At 38.7% G+C, this 25,945-nt stretch overlaps 1 protein-coding gene across 5 annotated transcripts in view; it reads left to right on the top strand.

The window, feature by feature from the left end:
* The window catches only part of slc35e2b (solute carrier family 35 member E2B), a 44,661-nt gene extending 20,131 nt beyond the window's left edge, over positions 1-24,530 (top strand). For 4 of the 5 annotated variants that reach the window (XM_043676291.1, XM_043676292.1, XM_043676294.1 and 1 more), the window contains 8 exons: positions 3,679-4,206; positions 5,831-5,966; positions 8,162-8,289; positions 9,661-9,781; positions 11,278-11,331; positions 16,170-16,242; positions 18,927-19,072; positions 22,478-24,530. In XM_043676291.1, coding sequence (XP_043532226.1) covers positions 3,885-4,206; positions 5,831-5,966; positions 8,162-8,289; positions 9,661-9,781; positions 11,278-11,331; positions 16,170-16,242; positions 18,927-19,072; positions 22,478-22,697 — 1,200 coding nt within the window. In that variant the 5' untranslated portion in view covers positions 3,679-3,884 and the 3' untranslated portion in view covers positions 22,698-24,530. Of the gene's footprint in view, positions 1-2,778; positions 2,838-3,678; positions 4,207-5,830; positions 5,967-8,161; positions 8,290-9,660; positions 9,782-11,277; positions 11,332-16,169; positions 16,243-18,926; positions 19,073-22,477 lie in introns of all 5 variants that reach the window. The other variant, XM_043676293.1, reaches the window with a different exon arrangement.
* Positions 24,531-25,945: the final 1,415 nt, after the last annotated feature.

The following is a 25,945-nucleotide window of genomic DNA, read 5'->3' as shown; positions in this document are numbered from 1 at the left end:
ATTGTGTTTCACAAACTTGATTGCATTTTTTGAGGAACTAACCAAGAAGATTGAGGGCAGAGTGATAGACAGTGTTTACTCGGACTTTAGTAAAGCCTTTGACAAGTTTCCACATGGCAGACTAATCAGTAAAGTTAGATCACATGGGATTCAGGGAGAGCTTGACAATTGGATGCAAAATTGGCTTAACGACCAGAGACAGTGATGGTAGAGGGATTTTTTTGGACTGGAGGCCTATTACCAGTGGTGTTCCACAAGGATTGGTGATGGGTCCACTTTTGTGTATCATTTCTATAAATGATTTAGATGAGAATATGGAAGGCATAGTTGGATAGTTTGCAGATGCCACCAAAATTGGTGGTATGACAGAGAAGGAGGTTATCTAAGATTACAAAGCGATCTTGATCAATTGGGACACTGGGCTGAAACTTGACAGATGGACTTTAAGTTGGTAAATGTGAGGTCAAACAAACAAGGGCACGACTTACACAATTAAAAGTAGGACCTTGGGTCATGTTGTAAACAGTGGGACCTAAGGGGTCAGGTACATCATTCTTTGAAGTTTGCATCACATATTGATAAGAAGGCTTGCCTTCATTGCTCAGGCCTTTTGAGTAAGGAAGTTGGGACGACATGTTAAAGTTGTACAGGACATTGGTGAGGCATCTTCTGGAGTACTGTGTCCAGCTATGGTCTCCCTGTTATAGAAAGGCTATTACTAAGCTGGAGAGGGTCAGAAGAGACTTGCCAGGATGTTGCCAGGAAAGGAGGGTTTGAATTATAATGAGAGCATGGATGGGCTGGGGCTTCTTTCACTGGAGCATAGGAGGATGAGGTTATATGGATTATAGAGGTTTATAAAATCATGAGGGCTAGAGACAAAGTGAATAGCAGGTGTCTTAGGGTGAGGGATTTCAAGAGTAGGGGGCATATTTTTAAGGTGAGATGGAGAACGACTTAAGTGAGTTGTGTGTGGAATGAACTTCCAGAGGAAGTGATGGATGCAGGTGCAGTTACAGTATTTCAAAGTCATATGCATAAGGAATGTTTGGAGGGACATGGACCAAACACAAGCAGATGGGACTTGTTTAGGAAACTCTGTCAGCATGGACGAGTTGGACCAAAGGGTCTGTTTCCACGCTGTTTGACTCTTATGAATGCAATAAAAAGATGGCATGACTGCTACACAGATTCACTTTACTGCTCCCTCTGAGGTTTCATCTGCTGAAGGAATTCTGCAGGATTGTCCATCAAAGCTAAAAAAGCCATTGGAGAGTAAGTCCTGAAATAGCGCTTCACCACCTGATGCTGCCTGTCTTGCTGTTTTCTTTCAGCCTCCTGTTTGTCTTCCTGGATATTGAAGTGGGTAAATTTGGCACCCTGCTTTGTGGACCTGGCTGTCCTGATGCAAAGGAGGCCTCGTCTCTTTTCCCATAGGCCTAGTAGAGGAGCAAGATTAGAGTGATGCTGGAAAAGCACAGCAGGTCAGGCAGCATCCGCGGAGCAGGAAAAATTGACGTTTCAGGCAGGAGCCCTTCATGGCTCCTGCCTTCATTCCTGATGAAGGCTTTCTGCCCGAAGCGTCAATTTTTTTTTTTCCCTGCTCCTTAGATGCTGCCTGACCTGCAATGCTTTTCCAGCACCACTCTAATCTTGACTCTGATTTCCAGCATCTGCAGTCCTCACTTTCACCAAGTGGAGGAGCAACCTCACCAGATCATGCCAGCCTCGTCTGAGGTTACTGCTTGGACTGGTGCAGTCTCCATGATCCAGAGAAATGCTCAGCAATACAGCAATAAGGTCATTGAGCTTCTCTGCTCTCAGGGTAGTGCCACCATCTTCTGTCTGCTACCTCAGATGCTCTAATTCTGCAATTGCACCCAACTTCCACCACCCACTGAGGATCATGGTTATATATGCTTAAAATCGCTTGCAACATCTTCCCTCATTCACTCTTATCCCACCCTCCGAGCCCTGCATGACTGATGCATTGCTTACTACTTCACTCAGGATACCAAAATTCTAAGTCAACAAGCTATCTCCACCTGAGTTTCGGATCCCAGGATTGCACCAAGACATAAGTGGGAGGAAAGAGAGAAGATGTGAGAGCGCATCAATGGGATGGGTGACCCTTTAATTACGATCTCATATTTATAAATATGTGCTCACTTTTCATCAGCAATGATCAGTGTAAAGGTCTATGGTCTTTACATAATGTTTCTACTTTCTTCAAATCAAAACTCTAACTGGTTCCATAGTAACATACAGAAGTTGAAGATTAGGACTGTTCTGCAATTCCTGATGAAGAGCTTATGCTTGAAATATGCTCCTGCTTATGCTCCTGCTCCTCAGATGCTGCCTGACCAGCTGTGCTTTTCCAGCACCACGCTTTTTGACTTTGTTCTACATCACATTTTGTTGATTTTATTTTCTGGTGCTGTTTCTGTACTGGTGAAATTCTGTATCAGCTGGTGAGGTACAATGCAGTACTACATTGGACTGAGTAATGAGCCACTGTGGTGCAGCTGATGTTTTAGTGTCATGTTGACATTCAGAAATCCTGGGAAGGAATGCTAGATTTCTGGTGCTATGATCTGTCTTGGAATGTCTGTGCAGGAGATACTGTATATTGAAAGTAATTTAAGACTTGCCTTTATGTGGTGCCTTTGAACTGTAGTCACTGTTTTAATGTAGAAAACATGGCAATTTGGACACAGGAAGAACCCACGTGCAGGAATGTGATAATGACAAAGTAATCTGTTTTTAATGTTCGTTTAGGGAAAAACATTGATCAGGATACCAGGGACAACTCTCTTGATGCTCTTCAAAATAGTGAGGTAACCATGGAATCACTTATATCTATCATTCCAGCTGAAAAGCCTCTCTGACAGTGCAGTGCTCCCTCAGTATTGGACTGGAGTGTCAACCTAAATTGTTGTCCTCAGGTACTGGAATGAGATTTGAATCTAGAATCTTTTGATTCTGAGGCAAGAGTGCTCCTAGTAACAGTCTTAAATTCGCAGTGTATGTCAGGAACTGATGTTGGGTTTGTTTTTGGGTTGTGAAACTGCTTCAGATGACATTATGCCTTCTGACTGAATTTTATGGTAGGTGACAAATTAGTAGGTTGCCGCCACACTTGCCATCCAGTTTGGGATTCTGGGAAATTCTGGACTGGGTTTTGCACAGTGCATATCTCTGAAAGGGAGGTCAGCAGTCTTTACTATGACCTGGTAGCATGGCTAAAGCAGGAGTGGCAGGGAAGTAAGAAAACAATATCAGTATTAGGAGAGTGGACATGACCTCATTAGACCAATGATGATTGGAGACATCTGTCACCAGGAACTCCACACTCTTTTGTTCCTATTTCGTTATGTTTCACTTCCGCAACCATCTCTGTGGAGCAAAGGGTGGTTGAAATTCTCAACGCACTAGTTTTAATAGGGATAAATGTACTTTAGCAGACTTTCTTGATCTATAACATGACAAGAAAGCTATCAAAGTAATGCTATTTCTTTAGCTTTAAACGTGTTTGGATTTAAATGTTTTTGTATGTTAGCAAATGCAAAAACACAGGACAACTTTTATAAAAAAGCAAATTATACGTTAAATATTCTCACTTGTTCAATTGTTGAATAATTGTTAATTTTCAAAACAAGATTTTTTCCTTACTTTCAGCTGCTGAATTGGTGTTGTGGCATGACATGGAAATGATCAACGATGCAAGAATTGGATGTTGACCAGATCACACATTTGGCATTAACAGAGCATTATACATAAAACTGAGTTTTATATTCTTGGCAGAGTGACCATTTTGTTCTACAGAACATTTCAAACATTTGCTTTTAGTAACTGACGGCAAGTTGCAGACTGCTAACTAGAGTATGTCTCTGACAGAGAGTTCCCATCCTCTGCCAGACAAGAAGAAGCCTCCTGATGAGAAGTTGCAAAAAGAAAAAAAAATTCCAGGTCATTGCACCCTTTTGAACAGGAATGAAAAGATTGTAATTACACGAAGTGACAGCTGTACGGATGAAAATGTATTAAAAATCACCATCACGGAGACCACTGTCATTGAATCAAATGCTGGAGTTTGGAGTGTCAAGGCCATGATGTATCTTAGCCTCTGGTACTTCTTCAGTTTCTGTACACTCTTCCTCAACAAATACATCCTGACTTTGCTGGAAGGAGAACCAGGAGTGCTAGGTAAATATATTGAATTTTATTAATGTTAATACATTGCTGATTTCAGACAGACGGTTCTGGGCCTAATTCTGGTTCAGTCTCCATTTTGACTCCACTCATGAATTTAGAATCTTTGAAGTAAATGACTTTGTTTTTAAAACTCTACATGTCTGTGCAACCTGCTCTGATTCCTTGTCCCAGGTTCTTTTCATATATTCTGTACGCTGATTTTTTTTTAAACATTACAATTATATGTGAAACTGGAGGCAAAGCAACACATCATTTTGCTTTTAATGCTGATCTCTTAAACTTGAAAGATTTATTTTTATGGAAGAAAGAATTGTACCATTGTGACTTTGTATTTCTGGTTTTCTTTGTCATCAAAATGTATGAGTCTGAAAACTGCTGATGCAACAATCTGAAATGAAAATATGGAGTGGTGGCAATGCTCAGTGGATCAGGCAGTATCTGGGGAGAGAACATTTCAGGTTGATAGGTTTTGATGAAAGATTATTGATTTGAAACTTAACTCTCTCCTCAGATGTAGAAATACATAAGAAATGTACTTGTGCTAAAGATTCACTGTGGAAATGAGACTTTTAAATCACTGAGGAATATAGTTTAATGGTCAGTGGATTGGATACCACTGAAGAATTTTTGTTGTTGGGAATAGCTATTTTAAAAAGAATCGTCCCTTATCCAGGATGGATTTCACTGCCGATGACTCCAGTTTCAGAATCATAGAATTTCTACATTGCGGAATGAGGCCATTCAGCCCATCAAGTCTGTACTGACTCAGCCCCAACGCTATCCTTGTCACCCCACATTTACCTGTTAGAAGAAACTCATGCAGATGGAGGGAGAATGTGCAAACTCCACATAGGCAGTCTCCCAAAGCTGGAATCGAACCTGCATCCCTGGTGTTTGTGAGACAGCAGTGTTGACCACTGAGCTACTGTGTGGCTTTAGCTACTAAATCAAGCACTCAGCATTAAACTTGGAGGCGAGGAGTTGGTGTAGTGGTATGTAACATACCCAGTAATCCAGAATTTCTGGCTAATGTTCTGGGGACATGGGTTTAAATACCACTATGACAGACATTGAAATTTCCATTTGAAAATTTATATTAAAAACTAGCCTGAAGGGACCATTTTTACTGTCAACTGTCATAAAAACTGATCTCGTTAAGCATGTCCCTTTAGGGAAGGAAATCTGCCATCCTTACATAGCCAGGAACACCCACAACCTATGAATGAATCTACAGTAAACTTCGTCTTAACTGGCACCTTTATTAATTGGCATTCTTGATAAACTGGCAAAAATTTTATTCCTCAAATACTGTGATCAATAATATGTACACCCCCTGCATTAGGTTTTTATTACTTAATGTATGTTTCTACATTTGGTTTTAGGTGTTGATGTTTTTGTATCTTTTGAGGGATATTGATGTCTTGAGGATCCACTTGGTCAGGGTTTACTGCAGTTGTGTGTACCTCTCGGTTATCTGGAATACTTGATCAACAGGCACATTCCTGGTCCTGTAGATGCCAGTAAATATAAAGTTTGCTGTATTTACAAAAAGATTGACGATTGGCGCTGGTACTAATTTTTGGTCATCTTTTGTTGCTTTGTCTGACTTTTTCAGGTGCTGTACAAATACTTACAACCACTGTGATTGGTTGTTTCAAAATATACATCCCATGTTGTTTGTATCGGCATAAAGCCCGAGCTGAATATCCATCAAACTTCCTTATGATTATGTTCTTTGTAGGATTAATGAGGTAAGCTGGAGAAGCATAAGTGAATTGATAAATCAACCAGTTCAATTTTTATTTTATTCAGTACCATTTTGTTATGTAGATTTGTGAATGTCACTCTGGGTATACAGAGTAGATAAACAGTCTACTTCAGACTGGTTGCCATGTATTTGGGTATTAATTAAAAGAGAAAAGTTTGTGTGTGGGGTGTGCATGTCTGGAACAGTACCTTTGTCAATAAAAGTCAATTATTATTTAACTGATTTAATAGTTTAGATTTCAGATATTTCACCCTAATTGAGACTTATTTTATAATTCAACTCTGGGTTTCATCATTTGAATTCACTAGTTGATAAATTTATTCTTGAATTTGTGCATTTGAGTGATGTAAACAGTGTGCTGTATCTTAGAGAGACAGTGAAAGCTACAAACACCTGTGATGCCAGTGTGCTGGAACATGGAAAGATGTAACACCTTTTGGCTGTAACATAGACACTGAGCTGTTTTCACAGCAGTTTGAATTCAATAAATCAGTTAAATTTATGCCCCAAGATACTAAAACCCAATTGAATTTGAATTTACTGTTTTGACAACATTGAACGAATGAGACGATGCAATGTCTTGGGGTGTAAAAAGTAGGCATTTTACAGTTAGCCAGAGAAAGAGTATTGTCATTGTCATACAGACTGCCCATAAACCCCCTCTCTGAAAGGTACCTTTATCATATATGAAAAATCTGTGGAGCAGAAGACCGAAGACGACCCAGGGAGATCTACACACAGAGGAGAATCAACACTCAAGGACAACAACTGTGGTCTGGTTTTGAAAATTGACTTGCTGTAAATTTAATAAAGGCTTTCTTGGATCAGTATATTGTTATAGAGTGGAAGATAGATAACAAACCTTTGAGAAAGGAAGCTTAGAATTATAAATAGTTGTTGTTCAATGTTCCTTTTTTTGGAGTTAATGAAAAAATTTTTTTTTTTCTTGAAATACTGAAATTTGGGTAGTTCTCTGTCACTCATATTTTAAGATTATGAGGCAAGCTGAGCTTTTCTGTGTGTTTGGTTTAATTAGCATGTTGTGACAACATTTTGTTCAGAAAATGCCCAGAAAGTTTTCCTTAGCACTTTCTCACAATGTACTCAAAGATTTTGATGAAGTAAAACTGTGCTCTTTTTGGAAAAAATGCAGTGATGCTATTGAATAGTCTGATCACAACCCTGGCCTAGAGTTGAGCTATTACTTTGAAAACCCATTTAATGGTTATAAGTAGCTCAGCAAGAATTTTGATAAAATAGCAGTACCAAGGGACAAGAGAAATGGCAGTTCTTTGTGTTGTTGCTCACCCCAAGCCTGATAACATAATTGGTCTTCCCGTTCCTTTTAAAGCAGCTCCTGTCCCTTCCTCTGCTACCCCCGCCCCAGTCAAATATCTGGTGGCTGATTACCCCTCTAATCTTAGTTTCAAACTGAAGCATATTGTTGGGATATGGTGGAAGTAACTCTACAGTCAAGTACATGGATTTTTGTGAGTAAATTATTGCGTTTCAGGTAATTAAACCTGCGTGGATTAAATCATAACATTTAGCAATGGGAAACGGCCATGTTGAGAGGAAGAGCAAAGAGGTCTAGGATGCCTAACACTCATTTACAGAACTGGGTATCCCAGCGAATGGAGCTGGGCCTCCTAACCTGCCAACCTCAGCATCTGCCATCTTGGCCCTGCTTTTGAAGGCGGCAGCCCTGAGTCCAACTCTCCTCTGCCATTCTGCCACAAAAATGGTGTGGGCAGTCCTGTCTGACAGGCAGCAGGATTACAATATCGGAAATGGCCTGATACATGATGATTCGTACCTCCAGAATGAAAATCTGGATATGTTTGTAATTAATAATACCCCTGCAGAGTTGGGGTAAGAGTCAGTGTTTCTGAACCAGTTTGAATAAAGAACCAAGTTAGTATTATTGTTAAGTATAATGAGAATTCTTTATCAATCAAATTTCTTAGAATATTTTTGATTGCTGTAATTATTATTATTACACCGAACATGAAACTGATTGGAACGAGATGTCCAAATTCAATGCAATAACTCTTGAGGGCTTTACCCCTCTCCAATCTACATTGCTGATAATTATTATGATGGTACCTGTGCCATTTTATACTAACTTTGTAAGTTTCACTAGGAGGATTCACTGATTTTTTTTTTGTTGTTTTGCAGGTTTACTACTGTTGTTTTGGGATTGGTAAGCCTAAAAAATGTAGCTGTTTCATTTGCAGAAACTGTAAAAAGTTCAGCGCCAATCTTCACTGTAATTATGTCTAGGCTTATTCTGGGAGAATACACAGGTAAGAAATCCTTTTTGAATAGAAAATATAGTAATATTGCCAAATGTAATGACCCCAGTGTAATCAAGGATAGTGGCACTTAGTGTTGATTTACCTATGCAAATAATGTTAAGAGAATAAATTCTCTTGTTACTCAGGTTTGTCAATTTATTTTTCTGAAACTTGGGACAGTACTTGGGATTCTTGTCGACTAAGCCACAACAAATACCAAATCCTGAGCTTCCTTCATGTTAAACAGGGATCCTATCAAAACATAATGGACTTGCCTCTGCTTCAGCTCATCTGTTGCTGATGCCATCATCTGTGCTTTTAGATTAGATTAGATTACTTACAGTGTGGAAACAGGCCTTTCGGCCCAACAAGTCCACACCGCCCCGCCGAAGTGCAACCCACCCATACCCCTACCTTTACCCCTTACCTAACACTACGGGCAATTTAGCATAGCCAATTCACCTGACCTGCACATCTTTGGACTGTGGGAGGAAACCGGAGCACCCGGAGGAAACCCATGCAAACACGGGGAGAATGTGCAAACTCCACACAGTCAGTCGCCTGAGGCTGGAATTGAACCCGGGTCTCTGGCGCTGTGAGGCAGCAGTGCTAACCACTGTGACACCGCGCCGCCCTTGTTGCCTGTATGTGCAACTGTTCTAATGTTCTCCTAGCCAGCTTGCCAGCTTCCAACCTTGATCAACGTTAGCTCATCCACAGGCGATATATCATATTCTTACTCATGCAGGTTCCATTTGAGATTTAAAGGTCAAATATGTAAAATAGACAGTGTCCATCTTCAGTGATATGTGATCACATGATGAGTTTACAGAGATATGGCTCTATGTGAAGCCATGTGCTAAGCCTTGTCATATATATAGTTACTAGACAATGTTTAATTAAAGATGAAAATTACTAAGGGCCTTTCCTCCTTTAGTCTCTATTAATCCGAACAAAGAGTACAATCCACTCTAAGATCTGCCACAATGATAACGCCATTTACTTGTGACCTCTTGTGCTCACAGACCTCCATTGGCTGTTGGTTAAACAAAGGCTTAATATTAATATTCCTATCAGGTTTTCAAAGCCCTGTCTATCACTGCAACCTTTACCAATCCTTATTTCTGCTGGAATCCCTGCTTTTACATTCCACCAATGATGCTCATGCTTTCAGCCATCTAGATCCTGAACTCTAGAATTTCCTCCCTAAACCTCTTTGTATCTCTATGTCTCCCCCTCTTCAGATACTCCTGTAAAAATCTACCCCTTTCAATAACCCTTTGATCATTTCTTCTAATTTGAATTTATGTGACTTTGTGTCTGTGAAATGCATTGAGATATGTTCTTGCATGTTATGGTATAACTGCTTTGTAATCCTAGGTTTATGGGTTAACATGTCTTTAATGCCCATAATGGGTGGATTGGCATTGTGTACAGTTTCAGAAATCAGCTTTAACATGCTTGGATTCTCAGCTGCTTTGTCCACCAATATCATGGATTGGTAAGTACTTCTGACACACATTGCCATTTTAAAAAATGAAAATTTTGCGACTTTCATGCTATAAACCTCATTCCTACGTGCTGTTTTAGCTGCTGTGCAATTGTTTACAGATTAAAACTGCTGACAGTACAGGATCTGGAATGGAAGACATGTTGCAAACTTTTTATATTCCTTACAAATACTAAACATATTCTTTAGTGTATTTCCTCCTTCAAGATTGTTTTAAGCTTTCTAAATCTGCTAGAATAATTGCATTGATTTTGTTGAAAAGAACTTGAATTTTTAGAAATTTGTATTTTGCCTGTCATTTCTAACAACTCTAATATTTGGTGTGGAGCTTTTGTTATGTTGATAAATGCTACAAAATCTCTCAAAAATTAATTAAATGACTGACTAGTTTGGTAGTTAGCAGTAGATGAAGAAACATTGGTTTCTCAGCCCAGACTGAGTTCCTGAAACTTTGGATCAATTTTATTTGGGAAATAGTGGAAGAATGCATAGATTCATTATTACTGGTTTATGGCCATTTCCTAGGATGTAGTTGAATTCTTGGCTTTCTGACTGCAATAAAATCAGAGGAGGCCATTTGGCCCTTTTTCAATCTGTACTGGCTGTTTCGAAGAGCAATTTAGTCAATCCCACCACCCTGTAGTTTCCTCATGTCCCTGCACTTTTTGTCTTTCCAAGTATATACTAAAACTACTTTTGGTTGCAGTTATTAAATCTGCATCCAATATCCTGTAGGCATTGTATACCAAAGCCATGTGCAATTCTGGTGCTGTGGAGTTCTATCTGCTAGTTGTATTGTGAGTGTTCTAGACTCGCAGTTTTAGATCATTTTTGATTTGAATATAGCTTCAATAGAAAATGAATAATACTGTTCTTATGTATTGGTTGTAGTTGACTCAGCTTTATAGGATACATGCAGGCCAGTGACCATTGGACTTAGGGGTGAACAAGATTTGCTGTGAGTTAGGATACAAGCAGCAAAGTTTGACCTTGCATTTGCCCACTCTAAAACATGGGCAGCTGGCCAGGAGTAGATCAGAATTCTCCAGAAACAAGGGCATGGATGAAAGTTTCAGCAGTAGATGAACCGAGGAAGAGACACATTGGGTGAAGCTACTGAAGTGGAAATAAGTAGTCTTAGTAATGGCGGCAAAGTGCTGTGAATGTGAACAAAATTTAAGTGTTCTAAAATCCTGGCTCCCTTGCAATTTGTAATATGAGTTGAAAGCCAAGAACTTAGACCACTGTTTAAAATTTATCCACCATGTAACTGCCACACAGGAATTTTACTTTAGATTCAAAGACTGGATTTGCAGCCATTAATAATATTGTCCATTAATAATATTGTGTGAGCTTATTATAAGAGACTTTTATATTCATTTTAAATTAGATTTTCAGCCAAGAAAATGGTTGCAGATTTATATAAATAAATGTTAGCTTTGTTAAAGCATGTGATATGCAACCTGTGGTAATTCAAATCTTTTCAGTTTACAGAATGTCTTCTCTAAAAAATTGCTTAGTGGAGACAAATATAAATTCTCGTAAGTATCCATCGTTTCACTTTTATCTTTTTAGTATCATTGAGTTACATAAAGTTAACAGTAATCTGTACCCTGTATTATGATTAAAATAAATCAAAGTTTTATTTACATTTGAACATTGGCATTTTCCCTCCTCTATTTGCTAACTAATACTGTCCAAGCCTTGCACCCACCAACGTATTTTCTTTCAGTCTTCCTGTTGTTTGCTTGTGCCAGAATGTGCTACTTTAAATACTTTATCTGAGCTCAGATTTCCCCACGTTGCATTTTGCCTTTATTGGACAGAAATTCAAGGATTAATGAATTTTAGGATACATTTACACACCAACCTTAATGTTACAGTCAAGTTTCTGTTGTGCTGCCAGTTGCCATTTGGCATATATGCATTTAGAAACAAAGCCCTGACTAGCTGTTGCCAGGCTGCAGTGTAAACGTGGCATTTTCCAGTTCAGGCTTCAACGGATCAGCAGCTTAGAACTTTGACAAAGCAAGAAAGATTTTTTTAAAAAGCACATAATTGGGATATTCTTTCTAGGGATTCTGAGTGGTGAATTTTTAATTGCTGGTAAACTTTAGATAATATTACACACGCTCTGAACATCTCACACGTGAATTATGGTAATTTCAGTAGACTTCAGAGTGATTTGAAAGAAAGTAAAATACGAGAACTTCACAAGAGTCGGGGCAGAGGCGAGTGTAGTGGCCATCACTAAGGAGAAGGTGCTGGGGAAACTGGAAGGTCAGAATTTGGATAAATCACTTCGACCCCAGAATTCTGAAGGAGATAGCTGAGGAGATTGTTGATACATTGGCGGTGATCTTCTATAGAAACACAGAAAATAGGTGCAGGAATAGACCATTCGGCCCTTTGAGCCTGCACCACCATTCATAGAGTCATAGAGATGTACAGCATGGAAACAGACACTTTGTCCAACCCGTCCATGCCGACCAGATAGCCCAACCCAATCTAGTCCCACCTGCCAGCACCCAGCCCATTTCCCTCCAAACCCTTTCTATTCATATACCCAGCCAAATGCCTCTTAAATGTTGCAATTGTACCAGCCTCAACCACTTCCTCCGGCAGCTCATTCCATACACGTACCACCTTCTGAGTGAAAACGTTGCCCCTTAGGTCTCTTTTATATCTTTCCCCTCTCACCCTAAACCTACTCCCTCTAGTTCTCGACTCCCTGACCCCAGAGAAAAGACTTTGTCTATTTATCCTATCCATGCCCCTCATAATTTTGTAAACCTCTATAAGGTCACCCCTCAGCCTCCGACGCTCCAGGGAAAACAGTCCTAGCCTGTTCAGCCTCTCCCTAAAGCTCAAATCCTCCAATCCTGACAACATCCTTGTAAATCTTTTCTGAACTCTCAAGTTTCACAACATCTTTCCGATAGGAAGGAGACCAGAATTGCACGCAATATTCCAACAGTGGCCTAACCAATGTCATGTACAGCCGCAACATGACCTCCCACCCCCTGTACTCAATACTCTGACCAATAAAGGAAAGCATACCAAACGCTTTCTTCACTATCCTATCTACCTGCGACTCCACTTTCAAGGAGCTATGAATCTGCACTCCAAGGTCTCTTTGTTCAGCAACACTCCCTAGGACCTTACCATTAAGTGTATAAGTCCTGCTAAGATTTGCTTTCCCAAAATGCAGCACCTCGCATTTATCTGAATTAAACTCCATCTGCCACTTCTCAGCCCATTGGCCCATCTGGTCCAGATCATTCAATATGATCATGGCTGATATCGTGAATGGGATTCTGAAATTGCACATTCTCTCCATACCCCTTGATCCCTTTAGCCTCGAGGGTCATGTCCAGCCCCCTCTTGACTATGTAATCAGAATCATTGGAGTCAGGGAGTGTCTGAGAGAACAGGAAAATGGCTGATGTAACACCCCCTGCTTTAAGAATGGAGGGAGGCAGAAGTTGGGGAAGCTGTAGGATGGTTAGCCTGGCCTCAGTTGTCGGTAAGATTTTAGAGTTCACTATTAAGGATGAGATTGCAGAGTACTTGGAAATGCGCAGTAAAATAGTGAGTTCGTCAGGGGGAGTTCATACCTGACTAATCTGTTAAAATTCTTTGTCTAACTTGCTTATTATTTCCTCAAAGACAAGTCAGTGGACCTGATCTCCTTGGATTTATAGAAGGCCTTTGACCAGCTGTCACACAAGAGGCTGGTCAATAAGATAAGAGCCCATATTAGGGGCAAGCTACTGGCACGGATAAAAGACAGGCTAACTGGCGGAAGGCTGGGAGTGAGGATGAAGGGTCTTTTTCAGGATGGCAGCTGGTGACTAGTTCAACAGGGATCAGTGTTGGAACACAACTAATGTTGCACATTAATTATCTGGATGAAGGAACTGAGGGTATTGTTGCTATGTTTGCAGATGACAAACTAAGTGGAGGGACAGGTAGTGTTGAGGAAGTGAGGAGGCTGCAGAAGGATTTTGGCATCACAGGCGAGTGGACAAAAGTGGCAGATAGAATACAATGTGGGAAAGTGTGAAGTTATTCTTTTTGGTAGGAAGGATAGAGGTATAAACTATTTTCTGAGCAGGCTTCAGAAATCTGAAACTCAAAGGGACTTGGGACACCTTGTTCAGGATTCTCTCAAAGTTAACTTGCAGGTTCAGTTGGCAGTTAAGAAGACAAATGCAATGTCACCATTTATCTCAAGAGGGCTAGAATACAAGAACAGAGAGATACAGCTTCAGCAGTACAAGGCTCTGGTGAGACCACATGGAATATTATGGACAGTTTTGAGTTTGTAACTTAGAAAGGATTGGTGGCATTGGAGTAGCTCCAGAGGAGGTTTACAAGCATGATATCAAGGATGAAGAGCTTGTCAAATGGGGAGTGGTTGAGTCCTCCAGGAATGTACTTTGTGGAGTTTAGAAGGATGAGTGGGGAATCTGATTGAAATTTACAAAATACTGAGAGCTTGGATAAAGTGGATGTGGAGAAGATATTTCCCCTAGTACGAGAGACTAGGACCGGCACATAGCCTCTGAGGGAAGGGTCGACCCTTTAGAACTGAGACGGGAGAGCTTCTTCAGCTAGCGATTGCGTATTGCCTTCCACAGATTTATCAGAGGGTTGTGAAAGCCAAATTTTGAGTCTATTTAAGACCGAGCTGGATAGGTTATTGATTTGTAAGGGGTTCAAGAGTTACTGAGAGAAAGCAGGAGAATGAGGTTGAGAAACATGTCAGCCATGATGAAATGGTGGAGCAGTTGTGATGGGCTGAATAGCCTAATTCTGCTTCTGTATCTTATGGTTTTAATTGCATTTTAGCTGAGGCTGTGCAAACTGATTTTCAATCCAGAAGTGGAGTTAGAGCAATTTGTTGGTCTGCTTATTTGATCATAGAATCATCATTTTTACAGCTGTATACTGACTCTTACAGCAGGTATACTTTATCCCAGTACCATCCTATTGTTTGTAACCCTATAAGTTCCTCAGCTGCAAATACTTGTCCAACTTTGAAATAAAATTATTTATAGAATCAGTTTTCACCACCTATTTAGATATAGTCATTGTCAGGATGCAGTTATATCATACTTTAATGATATCAATTATAAACTGAAATTTTCATTAATGAAAAGTAAAATATGCTGCAAATGTTTTGATTACTAAATGTATTTTTCAGTTATTTTCAGCTAAATATTAACCATTTTAATCATTATAGGCCCAATGACCTAGTGGAATTATCACTAGACTGTTAATCAGAGACCCGGGTAATGTTCTGGGGACCCGGGTTCAAATCCTGCCACAGCAGATGGTGTAATTTGAATTCAGTAAAATCTGATGACCATGAATCCATTGTTGACCGTTGGAAAAACCCATCTGGTTCACTAATCCCCTTTAGGGAAGGAAAATGCCATCCTTACCAGGGTCTGGCCTACATGTGACTCTGTGCCACACAGCAGTGTGGTTGACTCTTAACCACCGTCTGGGCAATAACTATTGGCCTGGCCAGCGACACCTTCATCCTGTGAATGAATTATACACACAAAAAAAAAAATTGTTTTCTAGTGGTAGAAACTTGCAAGTGGTAGAACATTTTGGGAAGAAAAAAAACTTGTCCAGTAACAGAATTGTAAATGTTTTTAAATTTCCAGCTAAAAGTAGACTTGTGGAATAGCACTAGAATTCTGTTAGAGGACTATTATTGCAATAATATCTATACTGTCAATCACTTCCACCCAATTGTATGCATTTACAACTTTTAGTCTGGGACAATGTGTAATGTAAAATTAGTCACCTCTGAAAGTACACCAAAATTCTCCATTTCATTAACCTTTTAGGGTAGTGCATTTTATAGAAATTTTTATATTTTTATAGCAATTTTCTAGTTATGATGGCAGGAAAATTAAACTTGCATTCCAAACAGCTTCAGCACAATTGTCATTCTGTACTGTGGGATGTCCAAAGAAAAATCAATATTGTGGATTGTGCTCAATATTGAGGGTCAGAAGACTTAAAGAGAAATTATTAGAATGGTAAAGAACTATTGCACTTGAATTTATAGAAGTGACAAAAGAACCAAAGGTAATATAAGGCAAGCCTGTTATGCAGTGAGCAGTTAGGATCTGGAATGCAGTGTGGGGTTGCAGATTCAGTAATGGCTTTCAACAGAGCACTGAATCATTATATGTAAGATAAACAGTTGCAGGACTTTGTGAAAGGTTGGGGAAAGGAGTAAAACTGAATTGCTCTTGCAGGATGCAAGGACATGAAGGACCAAATATCCTCCCTCTATTCTGCAATTACGCTAAACTTTCTATGTATTTTAAACATTCTCTCTTTGCATTTCTAGACCACCTGAACTGCAGTTTTATACTAGTGCTGCTGCTGTGGTAATGCTGATTCCAACTTGGATGTTCTTTGTGGTAAGAGGACTTTTATAAGAGTTCTGGAAATGGTTTTCAGCTAACCAAAATAGATTTGTATTTTTTCCTAAATCTGAATACTAATCCTTTTCAATATAAAGATATATATTCAGGAATAAAGCACATAGGGATAAAAATTTAAGGTATTCTATCATAAGTGCAACGTTTCTATCTTTTTTATGTAAGGTTTTTTTTCCTGCATCTAGCTGAGAAACTAAAAGTACGTAACTCAGTTTGCAAGTGAAGGAAGTTGCATAATTTCATGTTTTGTTTTAATGTAGGAGCATAACCTTTGAAAAAAATATTGACCTCCTTCTTCCCCAGTCTGCACCCTAACTACATTCAAAATTAAGGGTTGTACATCAGCAGTGACTTTAGAAGTATAGGGGAAGAAGTGGTTCAGTGATATTATTCACTGGACTGTTAATCCAAAGACCCAGGTAAAGTTCTGGGGACCCGTGTTTGAATCCTGTTAGAGCAGATGGTGGAATTTGAATTCATTAAAATCTGGAATTAAGAGTCTAATGATGACCATGAATCATCGTGAACTATGACCATTGTTGATTATCAAGAAAAAAACCCATCTGGTTCATGAATGTTCTTTGGGGAAGGAAATTGCTATCCTACCATGTGATTTCAGACCCACTGCAATGTGGTTGACCCTTAACTGCCCTCTAATCAATTAGGGATGGGCAATAAATGCTGTCCTACCAAGCAGTGCCTTCATCCCATAAATGAACCAAAATAAAATTGGGCAAAATATTTAAACTTAGTAGATGCTGTCACTGAATCAGAAATAGTTTGTCTTCCTTGAACAGATTCTGGTAGGAAATATTAAGAATCATATTTTATGAAACTTGAAAGGGTTCAGAAAAGATTTACAAGGATGTTGCCAGGGTTGGAGGATTTGAGCTTTAGGGAGAGGCTGAATAGGCTGGGGCTGTTTTCCCTGGAGCGTTGGAGCCTGAGGGGTGACCATATAGAGGTTTATAAAATTATGAGGGGCATGGATAAGGTAAATAGACAAAGTCTTTTCCCTGGGGTCGGGGAGTCCAGAACTAGAGGGAGTAGGTTTAGGGTGAGAGGGGAAAGATATAAAAGAGACTTAAGGGGCAAGTTTTTCACACAGAGGGTGGTACAGAGTGGTGAAGGCTGGTACAATTGCAACATTTAAGAGGCATTTGGATGGGTATATGAATAGGAAGGGTTTGGAGGGATATGGGCCAGGTGCTGGCAGGTGGGACTAGATTGGGTTGGGATATCTGGTTGGCATGGACGGGTTGGACGAAGTGTCTGTTTCCATGCTGTACATCTCTATGACTCTATAAGTATGAAGACCAAAGAACCATAACTTTGGTCAGTGTTTTGTTTTAAATTTAATTTTGTTTCTCTGCTTTGATTTGGTTCTCCAATACCTGGTGCACGAATGTGCATATTACCTCATCCCAGAGGTTTTGACTATCCTTTTGTACGAAGATTTCTTAGGCACCATGTTGTAAAGTGCCTTTAAGCATATGATTTTTAAGTTAAATTTTGATTTGAGTTATTATTGCAGTTCACAAACGCGTAAGGAATTTAGCCAAGACCCCTCATAAGATCATTGTCGAATGATAAAGAGGCTTTTATTTGCAATTTTAAGATTTCATCCTATTTTGGGAGAGCATTCTCCATATGCTGTTCTGCTTATTTCTACAACTTGGAATTTGCTTTTTAGGCAGACTGTAATCTACATTTAACACTGAGACTCAACAAGTGGTTAACTTCTTGCATTTACACAACCAAAACAAACAGTTTTATTCCAACTGCAGAATCATAGACCCACCACAAGAATGATTTCTTTTTTCATGTATATCTCAGGAAATCCCAAGGTGCTGTTCTTGCCCCCTTCCTTTTGCACCTGTGAAGAGAGAAAGAGTTAAAGTTTTGAGTCTAGTGATAACTCTTCAGAACTTCATTTGCTGTTTGATCTTTGATTCTATTTGAAATTCATTGTATCCTTAATCAAGTTTGTTCACTTCAATTTCTGCCTCAGAATTTATATCACCAGCACCCAAAAAATGCTTATCCACACTGTAGTCACTTCTCTATTTGACTTCTCCGATTCCTTTCATACTAATCCAATCCCATATCATGAAAAGGACATACAAACAGATGCATGAAGCCTCTACAATAGACATACACAGTCAAAACAGAGGAAATGACAGACTTCCAAAATGTGAAAATAGTTTGGTGGTGATAGGTGCAGAAATTATTGCCATAAAAGTCTTAGCTGTAAACTTAAAGTGCAAGGAAGGATATCAAAGATGAAGATTAATTAGAAGGGCATTATGGAGCAGATGTAGTGTAGCGTGATACGTTATCTTTTGTTCTTTGGCTACAGCAGAGGTGATTGACGTTATTATAAACCACCCAAGGGGGGGGGCACTGTGGAACTAGCATGTGGCCTTCTTTGTGTCAGTGATACCTTTTGTACCAATACTTAATATTGTAATGATAGTGTTAATATTAAGTATGCTAGTTGATAGATGAGTAGCATTTGCAGTTATGTTATCTCTGGGCAGATTTAGTTTCCTTTTGTAATTTAGTGATTAATATATAGACCCAAAGCAGACTGTGTTTTGATTGCTTTTGTGCAATTGATATAAAGATAAATAATCCTGCTGTTGTCCTTTTTTGTCTTGTAGGATATTCCAGTCCTTGGGAAAAGGGGACAAAGTTTCAATTTTGACCAAGATATTGTGATGTTGCTGCTTATTGATGGAATCTTATTCCATATTCAGAGCGTGACTGCATATGCTTTAATGGGAAAGATATCACCTGTTACTTTCAGGTAGGCTAATATGGAGAAAAATTTTTAAAACAGTAAAATAATTAGTACAAATTTGAATAGAAAACCAAAGGTATGTCTACAGTGGATACTATATTCCATCTGGAGGTGTTAAAAGATACTACATCAAGAGTCTTAAGCAGATAGCATGGTGTTCAGAGTCAAAACGTATGGTGCTGGAAAAGCACAGTTGGTCAGGCAACATCTGAGGAACAGGAGAGTCGATGCTTTGAGCATAAGCTCTTCATCAGGAACCGGCTGTGCTTTACCAACACCCCACTTTTTGACTCTGATCTCCAGCATCTGTAGTCTTCATGTCCTCCTAACATGGCAGTCAACCAGTCTACTAACTGCAACTGTCTTCGAATATCAGAGTCTATTTTCCTTTGTTAATGTTATTGAGAGTTGTGCACACAACAGCTAATTTTAATTTATATTTACAATGTCTGTATTGAGTTTCTTGTAGCTTCTGTGCTCTTAATTGCAAAAGTGTTCCATTACAACTATAAATTCTCATCACTTAAAGCATAAGACTAGGACAGTCTGATAGTTTGAAGTGAATCGCATGTTTATTGATATTATGACTTGCTTTAGTGAAACTCAAAATACAAATGAGAAATCTGTTTGAGAATGGCCATTAAAAAACATGTAATTTAAAAAAAAGTTTGCTCATCTGTGGAGATGAACAGCATTAATGAGATGAATTTTGTACAAATTGGCTAAATATCAATTTTTTGAGAGTTTTGTGGAAGGTTGCTCACTGTTAGCTGCAGCAAGTTTTCTCATAGCATTCTCTGCAGCTTGTCTCATTAGCTATGCACCATGTCCTTATGGCAATCTGCTCATGCTATCTTCTGCTAAATAACAGCCATAGCACTTGCCACTGCCAGTACCTTCTGGGATTGCTGGCTGCCATCCTTCATAGTGTATATGAGGAATAATGACACTTCTGCAGACACATACTTGGCACAGCTGGCACTTCATTGCAAACAGTACATTTTTAAATACATTGCAATTTTACATCACCTGTCTGGTAAAGTCACCATAGTCCCACAGGACCATATGGCTACTCCCTTATTAGAGAGAGATGACTGGTGGTAACTTTAAATTGAGTATCAGCACACCTCAGCCAACTCATGGTACCCTTAGCTGGTGCAGGAATTGAATCTGTGCTGTTGGTGTCACTCTGCATCACAAACCAACTGAGTGGCCAACCAAGCTGAGCTGATTGACAATTCTTGTAACTTCAGCTTCAAGAGCCAAGCTACACAAGTTATCTGTCCTTGTAGTGTCCCATCTTAGAACCCTGTCTAAGGGAGTGGTCATCTTTCTGTTATGCCCATTGTAGCATAAGATCTTCTCATTGCTCAATGTGACATCGTCAAACATTGGAAAGTATTCAAGCAGTTGAAATGTTAATTTTTATTCAACAATAACAAAAGTGAAGAAAAGCAAGCAATAAAAGCTTCAGTTGCTTCTGGGACCAGACAGGAACTACTTGCCATTCGAGCAACAATAAATTTACAGTCAAAGAACAAGTAGTACCAGTGTGTTTGCTGTGGAAGTTGCTGGCAAATGCTGTTGGTGTATCATTGATGTGGTATGGTGGCATACAGCAATTTATCCTTCTCTTTGATCATTGCTGACAGCTATGACAAACATAAAAGCTTGGCCTGGCAGTCCTTCAGTCCTCTTAGGTATCTAGGGTGGGACTGAAACATGACATTCCCACTTGGAGCTAATAATTTAATAAGAGCAAACATCACAAATTAAATAACCAGTACATTGGAAATGTGGTGATGGGAAGTGAAGAGGCGTGCTAGTGTTGCTTGGTGGAAAAATGAGCAAAGTTTTGGTCAGAAACACTAAGCTGACACCAATCTGAGTAGTAGAAAAATTTCCCCGTGAAAAAGGCGGTTGATTGAGTATATAAAAGTTACGTCCTATTCAGTGATTTTCAGAACAATTTACCTATCGTGACTAAGTTGACATGCAGTAAATAAAAACTGAGCTCCAGAAAATGCTTAGAATAAGATATCATAAAACCGAGAAAGTGCTGGAGAAACTGGCAGCATCTGTAGGGACAGAAACAGAGTTAACGTTTCAAGTCCAGTATGATTCTTCAATTCTGAGTATTTCAGATTTCCAAAACTTGTAGTATTTTGCTTTTATTGGAAAAAGATATAATTTTTTTTAGATTAGATTACTTACAGTGTGGAAACAGGCCCTTCAGCCCAACAAGTCCATACCGACCCGCCACCCACCCAGACCCATTCCTCTACATTTACCCCTTCATCCAACACTATAGGCAATTTAGCATGGCCAATTCACCTGACCTGCACATTTTTGGACTGTGGGAGGAAACTGGAGCACCCAGAGGAAATCCACGCAGACACTGGGAGAATGTGCAAACTCCATGCAGCCAGTTGTCTGAGGCAGGAATTGAACCCGGGTCTCTGGCGCTGTGAGGGCAGCAGTGCGAACCACTGTGCTGCCTAGTTTGTTTTGTTTACAGCTTCTAAGACACATGCTGTATCTTTCACTGCAAAAAAAAAAATGCTTAATGCCAGTTGGTCATAAGTCCTGAACAAAAGGTTGGTATTAATTTCAGATGAGGTGTTTATATAATATTTGATATTGTAAATAGATCAGTATGGTAAACTTGCTATCACCTGCTAAAATATAGAAGCTACACTTTCTGCTGTTTGGATACTATACATTCCTTCCATCACTAAAAATGCCTACCTGAAGTTTGTGTTTGACTTCTACATCGCCTCATGATTTGAATCAAAAATATAAATATGGATTGACAAATATTTGCTGTCTTTCTGTAAAGCTACATAGTATATTGTATTTTCAGTTTGTTCTTAAATCTTCCCTTTTTTTGTCATTTTTCTATGTATATAGAGAGCTAATACCTAGGTGTAGAATAAAATGCTTTGCCACATACAACTGAGCATTTTAATCTGCCACCTGCAGCTTTGTATTCATTTCTATTTTAAAGATTGATTATTTGGATTCTATAGTAGATTGCAGAATGTAATATTGAAGAAGGGTGACTGTACCTGAAACATTAACTCTGCATTTTCTCCACAGATGGTGCCTGATCTGCTGAATTTTTCCAGGAATTTATGATTTTTTTCAATTATTTATAGTTGATTACAAAAAGTAATAGTACTGAAAATCTTTGCTTTCCGCATCACGTCATAAACTTTATGCCTGTTTGATTCAACATTCCATGAAACAGCTGTTTTTCTTAACAATACTGTTTTGCTAATTATTTTAATGATTTGAAATAATGGAAGCTTGAAAATTTAGAATGAGGAGTTAATGAATATTTGCATTATGAAATGAAAAATTGGTACTGACAGTGTTTAATGTTTTAATTAATTGCTTCCAACAATTTAGCGTCGCTAGTACTGTGAAGCATGCCCTTTCAATTTGGCTCAGTATCATCATCTTCAGCAACAGGATTACTGCATACTCTGCCTTTGGGACAGCATTGGTCATTGTTGGAGTGTTTTTGTATAACCAGGCTCGGCAATATCAACGAAAGAAAATCCAGTCTTTGGTATCTTGCAATAACAATGGACAGGAGGTTCAACATCTGCTAAGTGAGGATATTTAAGACTCTCAAAAATAAAAGTAACAAAAGTACATTTTAAAAATTCCAATTGTTAAAAATTGTAACTGCTTCTAAAAGATAGCAATACTGTTTCTAAAATGTTTAAGATACACAATCGTCAAAAACTTGCATTTATATAGTGTCTTTACCTTAATAAAGCATTCCAAGGCACTTCTCATGAACATTATATAAAGCAACTTCTTACATGCAGCTGCAAAGATTCATGGGCAGCTTCATCAAAGATGGGTTTAACGGAGCACTTAAAGGAGGAAAGAAAAGCAGAGAAGATTAGGGCAGAACTTTCAGAGCCTGGGGCATTCACGTGTGAAGACATAGCCACCGATGGTGGATTAATGAAGTTATGGATGGTAAGCTGTGGGTGGCCAACCAGAAGTGCTCTGGACTAATTTAATCTGGAGGTATTAAAGACAGCAATGTAGAAAGTCAGGTGATTCAAGAGCTGTAAATAAAAGGGCCTAGTGATGACTTGGCAGTGTGGTTTGAAGCTGATCTTGGAGGTCTGATGTGACTGCAAGTTTGTGTACAACCTCAGTCACTTGACAGGGAGAGGGATGGGACTCTGATCACCGGAGACATCTGTGGGGCACTGCCAAGTACTTTGTCCATTTTAATATAATGGCATCCTGTTCATTTAATCAAAACTGTAACTTTGACACCAAGAAAAATTAACTATTGCTGATCTGTATGCAGTCCAGAAAATCTGTTTATTTTGAGTATACAGTAACTTCATCTTAATTTGTTTTTATTTTGTTCAACGAAATGGACACAGTACTTGACCATTAAATGTATTGCTTATTTGATTGAGAACTATTAATGATTTAATACTTTTCCTTCCTAAAACCAAGCTCCCAATATTTGTTTAAAACTGCAATGAAATGTGTAATCATTGAAACCTACTTCTCAGGGTTTACTAATCTGAACTGTTTCTGTCAAATGCTAAAATTTTAACTAATGAATTGAGAGTTTACAGTATTGTGGAATTTCAAGGATTTGTATTCAATTAAGTTCATGAAACTATCCCTGTGCTTTTTGTGCCCAGAACTGAGCTTTTTAACATGAAACAGCAATCATTTGTTTACTGTGTAAATTTAAACATGGGAATGCATTTTGAATATGATATAAAATTGATATTTGTATAGTCTTTTGTGAGAAAATACAATTGAAAACAATTCTGTTGATTTGAGCTCAACATTAAAGATTGCTGCTTTACCCAAGACATGTACAGTAATTACTCTCCAGCCAATGGAACCTTGTCTGGTATTTGCTACTTTTGACAGAACTCTCTTTTTAAACAAAAATATTACTTGAAGCTCTGCTAGTTGAAACATTATTTCACTTCCCAAATGCACTTTAAGGTAAACCACTATATCTAAAGCCTGACGTTTTTCCTTTTGGGAAAGGCTTTCCTTGCCAACATTGTTTATTGTTGTATTTAGTTAAGTATAGCACTTTGTTTTTAATTCTTTGTTCTATCTTGAACATTATTATGGGTTCAAAATTGAAAATCAGGGATCTTGATAACTAGATCCTCCAAGTTTATTTGGTCCATGTGATATCCCAATGTTTGTGTTGGAGAGCAATTTGTATGATTTGCACAAAACCAAAATGGTCTTGTTAAAGTACACATCAAATCAATAAAGGGAATTATGCTGAATTCTGATAAATTTTAAGAATGTCTGAACGTTAACCAACTTGGCAATTGGAGCTGATCAATTTGTGCATAAACAGTTTTGATATTACTATATAAATGCTCTGATTTATATAAATATATGTTGTAAACTTTTTAAATATTTGATTAAATGCCACCTGACTTTAGTTGTTGTGCTTTCTGAATGGTGCCTGTTGAATGTTTTATTATAAACTAGTTTCCCGAACCAGCAAGTGGAATACAGAAAGAAGGTAAATTTATTTCGCACCTTACACAATCGTAAGATGTCCAAAGGCACTTCACTTAAAATAAATAAATGTAAAAGAATATGTACTCCCTGTTACAATGTGGCAAACAATGCACAGTCAGATCCCACAAATACTAATTAATTAAATTAGTCTGATTTAATGATGGAGTGAAAAATATTTACCGAAATACCAGGGAGAAAACTTTTTTTCTTTACCAGAGTAGGCACAGAGGGTTTGTTTTAATATCTCATCTGAAAGACAGCTATTTTCTCAGAGCAGTAATCCCTTGGTGGCATTGAAGTGTAAGTTTAGATTATATTCAAATATGAAGTGAGGTTCAATCCATGGCATTAGAAGTACAAGTGCACCTGCAGACGTTATACAAAGGAACTCTTGTATTTGAGCAGCAGTATATTCAAAGTCAGACTATTTGTTCCAATTAATAAGTTTGAACATTCATCCTCCACATAAATGTTTTAATTCTGATAATTGTCCCGATCCCACATCACATTTTGCTTTATCCATCATCAAAGCCAGACTTGCAGTTTGTTTTTTCAATAGTAACCTTTCTCAGCTTGCAATTCCTGAATAGTGCAGTCTGAGCAGAGAGTATGGAGACATTCTGAAACCTCCAAAACCTGATTTTCTGTACAATTTTGAGGAATTATATTCATATTGCAACAATTCATTTAGCTTTGTTCCAAATGTTGAGAGTGATTTAAAAAATATTTTTCTGGTAACGTCACACTAAGACAGCAGCTAACGAATTTGAAGACAACAAGAAAAACTAATATCATTTACAAAATTCCTTGCAAGAACTGTAACAAACACTACATTGGACAAACAGGCAGAAAACTAGCCACCAGGACATATGAACACCAACTAGCCACAAAAAGACATGACCCTCTCTCACTAGTATCCTCTCTCACTAGTATCCTCACATACGGATGAGGAAGGACACCACCTCGACTGGGACAACACATCCATCCTAGGATAAGCCAAACAAAGACACACACGAGAATTCCTAGAAGCATGGCATTCCAACAGGAGCTCTTATCAACAAACACATCGAGTTAAACCCCGTCTACCACCCCCTGTGAAAAGGAACAGGAAGTGGCTTCACCACAGGAGATGACATCACCAACCCAAAGAAACCCAAACATAGAGTCATCGAGATGTACAGCATGGAAACAGACCCTTCGGTCCAACCCAGATATCCCAACCCAATCTAGTCCCATCTGCCAGCACCTGGCCCATATTCCTCCAAACCCTTCCTATTCATATACCCATCCAAATGCCTCTTAAATGTTGCAATTGTACCAGCCTCCACCACT

Source organism: Chiloscyllium plagiosum, chromosome 34, assembly GCF_004010195.1.
Source record: "Chiloscyllium plagiosum isolate BGI_BamShark_2017 chromosome 34, ASM401019v2, whole genome shotgun sequence".
NCBI classification, from domain to species: domain Eukaryota; kingdom Metazoa; phylum Chordata; class Chondrichthyes; order Orectolobiformes; family Hemiscylliidae; genus Chiloscyllium; species Chiloscyllium plagiosum.
The sequence above is the reverse complement of the archived record's forward strand: the minus strand, read 5'-3'. Positions and strand labels throughout refer to the sequence as shown.